General features: G+C 34.9%; 1 protein-coding gene across 2 annotated transcripts in view; it reads right to left on the bottom strand.

Moving 5' to 3' along the window:
• Window positions 1–5930, bottom strand: part of LOC106466022 (signal transducer and activator of transcription 5B-like) — an 86379-nt gene that overhangs the window by 67019 nt on the left and 13430 nt on the right. For both annotated transcript variants that reach the window (XM_022393982.1, XM_022393983.1), the window contains exon 2: window positions 4109–4268. In XM_022393982.1, the coding sequence (XP_022249690.1) occupies window positions 4109–4236 (128 nt within the window). In that variant the 5' untranslated portion in view covers window positions 4237–4268. The remainder of the gene's footprint in view (window positions 1–4108; window positions 4269–5930) is intronic.

The raw sequence follows: 5930 nt of genomic DNA, 5'->3' as shown, positions 1-5930 counted from the left end.
ATTTGAAATGCATTTAAGAGGTTTTAGGGATTATAAATAGAAAATTTGAAATTTTGAGATGAGGAAAAGTATTCTTAACTTTAACATGAAATTATTTTGCACACGGACTATTCAAATACTCAATATATTAATGGACAAGTCTTTATTTTATTAAAAATACTTATTAAAAATTTGATTTTTTTGTATGTGAAAGACTTGTCATATGAAATTTTGTGAAGATATACACATTATAATGAAAGTTTGAAGTATTAAATGTATAAAGACTTCAACTGAGTACAAAGAGATCACGTGGTTGGTCGAATTGACCGAGCCAGTGTTGAGAGAGTTAACTGAGTACAAAGAGGTCAATTGGTCAAGTCGACTGAGCCTGTACTGAAAGAGTTAATAAACAAATGTAGTTTCATGTTACAATTTGACAGTGAAGAGGATGGGTGGGAAGTGTAAGCGGAAGTAAGTACTTCTTGTAAATACATTTTCAGTATAGAAATATCATAACTTCTGACAAGGTACCTTACTTCTGCTCACATAGAATCCCACATTGAACAGGTGGATGGACTGATGTGAGGGAGAAGGTAGAAGCATCCTTCAAAAGCACCAAAAGGACACCCTAACAAAGGAACCCTCTAATGACAGGATTATACATGGGAAACAACACAACTTCTGTACCAAGTATACTCTTTGTTCAGATGTGGAAAAAGTGTGGCAGATCTAGGTGGAGACTGAAAATGGTAAGGAGAACATCCCAATGGGAGAGAACACAGGTTGGACGGTGATCCAAACTACAACATACAATAATTTCAAGCTCTCTTATGAATGGAATGTGGGCAATTTAATGGATGTGCCACTAGGTGTAGAATGGCTAGGGTACAATGGACTGTACCTGGCAAATCCACTACAATCTAAAACTCAACTGCCGAGAACCAACATCCATGTGGAGGTAGAAAAGAGGATCATACTGTCTTTACCTGAAGTTCAGCAGACCAGAGGGAGAAACCCCACCACTGATCTGTGAACAGGGCACATGTGAATAGAGATATATATTGAACTGGGACACTGACCTCCGGAGGAACAGAAGCAAGAAAGATGTCCTTTTAATGTGCTATGTCCTACTCTAATCAAACACACTGGAACGACCCAAAATGCAATAACAGGTTTGGCATATAGACATCCACAGGTAGCACAAAAGAAAGTGGAGCAACCAACAAGTATATCCACCATGACCCATAATACTGGGGTAGTGCACTCGAGGCAAATTCAGTGAGGGACCAGGGACACCCTAAACACGTATGTAGACTTATGTTGATTGGTTCAGCTCGAAATCCAAAACTCAATGAGATTCTGGCAGGGATAGGCTGAGGGATCCCAATCAGCAGAATTTGAATGTGGACAATATGTTGATTGGTTCAGCTTTGATGATGGGTATGATGAGGGATCTCAATCATTATGATGGCTCACTCCAAAACTACCATATCCCCTTGAACAAACCCATGTAGAGATGGAGCATCCAATTGGAGGACATCTCATTATCTACACTAGCAGAACCCCCCCCCCCCCCCCTTCAATTGAATGAAGTCTTTATTGTTTATATTGTATATCTCTCATTCAGAAGGATATCTCCATGGTCCACCACACCAGAAGTTTCGAACTGGAAAGTGGTAGGAGAGTCAGTGGAGAGTCCAGAGAAACGTTCACACTGAAGACAGTACAATGGGTAACCAAAAAATCCTAATTTGAAAAGCAGACCACACCTGATTTATTCAATCTAAGGAATGCATCCCCTGAAACACCCTCAGGATCTCAGTGGATCACCTCAGAGAGGAAGTGAATGGTGGACAAGTATCATAGGATAGATGAGAAGTTAAGATGAAAGTGAAAAAATTGGGCATGGGATAAACGAATAGGATAATATGGGTCTGCCCCCCCCCAAATGGGTAAAGCTGATTCTAGGGGCTGAGAATCAAGGAATGGAAAAATCAGTCTGATGATAGACTAAAGCAAACTGATTCAACGCCCATGGAGAGTGAGGCATGTTAGCTCTCTCGTGTAACTTGAGACACAAAATGCTCAGCATGAAGCCCAATATCAGGAGAAGGGGGGGGACTCAAAATACTGAGAGGAAAGAGTATCATGTAACAAGAAAGGGAGAAGATAATAGGAAATTGAGGAGAGGTATAAAACAGAACATACTTGTGAAACCATGTCCAAAAAAGCTGTATTAAGCCTAGTTGATCCCACAGTATGAACTTGAATGGACATGGCAAATTCAAGTGGACGAAAAAGGCTGTAAAATGCTTCATCATTCAGAACGAGTTCAGGCTTGTTATGAAGAAAAATGGGCAACATCAGGAGAGCAAGGTTGGTTCAAATAGTGATTGATCTCTTAACAAATAATTGCCAATAATTTCGTAGTCAAGGTCCCTCCACATGAAGCCTGTGTAAATCTGAACACACACATTTTCAAATGAGAAGTGATGGGTAGAATAGCATAGAGGGAGTCACATGAATGTGTGGCACTTCTGTTGGTGGAGGTTTGTCACATGGTAGTTTGCATGCGAGAATCAGTTAAACCATGTGAATTGAGGTGTGCATGGGAGTGAACGACTTGTGGCATGTGAAAAAATTTTGCAAACAGAGAGCAGCACTGAAAGAGAATAGCTATGTATGTGAGCAGAAGTAAAGTACCTTGTCAGAAACTTTATCTTAAAGAAAGGGCACCACATAGTGGCAAACACCAGAAAGTAAGGCACCCTGACTAAGCAACACCAGGAACAAAAACCCCTAGTTAACTAGCACACTGCAGAAGAAGAAATCAATACCAAAGCAGAGAACAGGTACACACAATTTTCCTCATTGAAGTTGTCAGGGTCACAATGTAGAGTCTCCAAAAGAAGGTAAAGCATGAACAAATAAAAAAGTAGCTGAGCAGGTTAGAGATAAAGACAAGCAGACTGAGGACAAGAGAGATATAAAGAAGGGGAAAGTGGTGATTCCTCAGCTGAAAAAAATTTAACGGATTGATATTCAAAGAAAAATAATGTCAACCATGCACCATAGAATAAGACTTTCAAGGCCCTAGAAAACATGAGAGCTGGGGTCATTATGTGGTTGAGATAAAAAGTAATTGGCACAAGCATGAATATCAGGAGGGGGAGGGAGAAGACAGTCTGTTGAAGGTGGATCATGCAACAAAGTATTGAAAGATTCTGCAAAAAGAACTGAAGAAAGAATGTCACATACATGTGTAATTAAAGCAGAAAAGCCCCCCCCCCTCTCAGTGGCACAGCAGTATGTATGTGGATTTACAACACTAAAAACCAGGTTTCGATACCCGTAGTGGGCAGACCACAGATAGCCCATTGTGTAGCTTTGTGCTCAATTACAAACAAATAAAGCAGAAAAGGACAAAGAATGGAAAGAAGAACCAGAATCAAAAGCAACAGAAGCATAAGATCAGAAATCCTCAAATCAAAATGAAGAAAGTAGAATGGAAATGCCCACATGCTGCACAGTCTGACTGACTGTCAGAGTGTCTCCTGCCATCGTTACAGTAGACAATGACTCCTGTTGAGGAGTGTCAGGAATTCAGAGGTGTCAGAATGTTAGATACATAAATTCATAGTCTAAACTATCCGACAAACCATTTAACATATTTTTTGTAGTTTAGATTAATTTGTTATACTTCAAGCCTTAGCTGGTAAAAATATTAACAAGAATTTAAGTTAAAAAAAAAAAAAATAGCTAACTACTTAACATTAAATTAATTTCATGCAAAATAGTTCAGAATATTTTACCTTAAATATGAAATAGTATATGAGCACACCTAAAGCAAAATAATGCTCCTTGTTAAAGTCAATATAAAAAGGTAGGTGATGTAATCAATGTTCTTCATTTATTCTTCTAAAATGCTCAGCATGATCACAGGATATACTAAAAAGCCTTGATTCTTTACTTTAAACAGTTAAATAATATTTAAAAAAAGTAACAAATTGTTTATTTTTTAGCATTCAAAAATATATATATTTACCTATCATTAGGATCAATCTAGCTAGCACACCCAACATGAGGATATGCATCATAAAATTACCAAACATTTAACTAAAGGTCTTACCATGGTTTATCCTCTATCCACTGTGCCAGAACAAATCTTACTTCCAGAGGAAAATGTTCACCATAAACATTCTGTACTTGTCTCAAAGCCTCTCCTTGCAATTGCTGTAGCTTGGCCCACTGAGCCATTTAAGTGTTGTATCTGATTTCTTTTCCTTAGCCTGAATTAATTACAATCAAAATTCTGCTCATTACAAATTAAAGTTATAGACACAAATTGTATAATATAACTAAGAACACACCAAACCTTTAGTGTTAATGCACATGTAGTGTGCACAAAACTAAAGTGTAGAACAACATAAACCCAATAAGTACAAATCACCTAATATTTTTAACAAATCTCAAAATCCTGCCATTTTCTTTTACAAAATAAGTGAAATATATTCACTGTTGAAATGTTACATGATTAATAAACATAAACACATGTTTCAACAAATTTCATTAATGAAAAAAATTAAAAACTTACAATATTTAAGAACTCATACAAGTTATTCTTAATATTAAATTTCTAATGACTTGTATAGTTTTAATAATTACATAACTGTAGCCAATGAATACCTGAAAAAGACGTTAATGTTGTGCACTCTACTATCACTGAGATATGTAATCCACTTAGGACAAATTCAAGTTACACAAAGAACTTTTATTTTGATATGTTAACTTTATTTTTGAGAAGTATGAACAACTTACTGAAGCAAGTTTATAAAAATGTTAAATATTTTTAAACATTACCTTTAAAATATATTTTCAATATTGAAGACAAACTGTAAATATATTTGAAAATCATAAAACATGCTTATTAATTTTTATTTTTTTTTGCCATGACTAGATCTGATGTAAATTAGGAACATTTTCTTCTATATATATTTAATAATAGTAAAAAGCTTGCACACAATGGAATGAAATTTGAAATAAAGTAAATATCTCTTATTAACAAAAACTAATCACAACAAAACATTTTTTCCTGACTAATATGATTAATTTTATATATAAGTTATGTATCAAACAGTTTGGCCCATGTAATATCCCAGATTGTAAGAAGACAAAATAAGGTTAAAGGAAAAATTAACATTGTTTAAGAACCAAAACCTACTGATTTGATGATGGGTAAAAAGATTGAAAATAAAAAGTTTGTAAGACCTTTTATACAACAAAAAAACAGCACTGGCACTCTTTATTATAACTGGCAATTACACACAAACAAGTTACCATCCATGTTTTATTACGTACCAAGATAAGAAACCTTTAAAACATTTGAGGCAGATATTCTTTTTATCATTATTATTATTTTTTTATATTTTTTTAATCAGGTTTTCTACTGTGAATGAAGAATACTGCATAACTATCTACTTTTATAAGTGTGTTGTTTCAATATTATCATGCATGATTAAAAATGTATGACACTAAATGCATAAATATAGTATTACCAATGGTACCAGGATTTCACACAAAGCAGCCCAAGGGCCCATTTAAAATATCCTACATGAATCCCTGACAAGTTACATTAACAATAAAAAAAGGGACCAATACAAGACTAGACAACTACTCATAAAATTGAGTATTAAAATAATAAATATATACATACTGAGGTCTTGTTCCACTTTAATATGATACTAATTATAATCCTTTTAATATCCATCAATGCAAGTCAAACTTAAATTTTCATTCATGCATACTCAGTTATTAGCAAAACTGAGCTAAAACCACGTAAAACAATATAGGTGTAATAAGAATAATAAAGTTCTCCTTCTATAAAATTCTGCACTTTCTAAAAATGTCCCATCCAAAGTGATAAAACTATATATTGTTACAAGGGTGGAAGT

Source organism: Limulus polyphemus, unplaced genomic scaffold (genome assembly GCF_000517525.1).
Source record: "Limulus polyphemus unplaced genomic scaffold, Limulus_polyphemus-2.1.2 Scaffold2124, whole genome shotgun sequence".
NCBI classification, from domain to species: Eukaryota; Metazoa; Arthropoda; class Merostomata; order Xiphosura; family Limulidae; genus Limulus; species Limulus polyphemus.
Note: the sequence above shows the minus strand (reverse complement) of the source record. Positions and strands in the feature narration are given on the sequence as shown.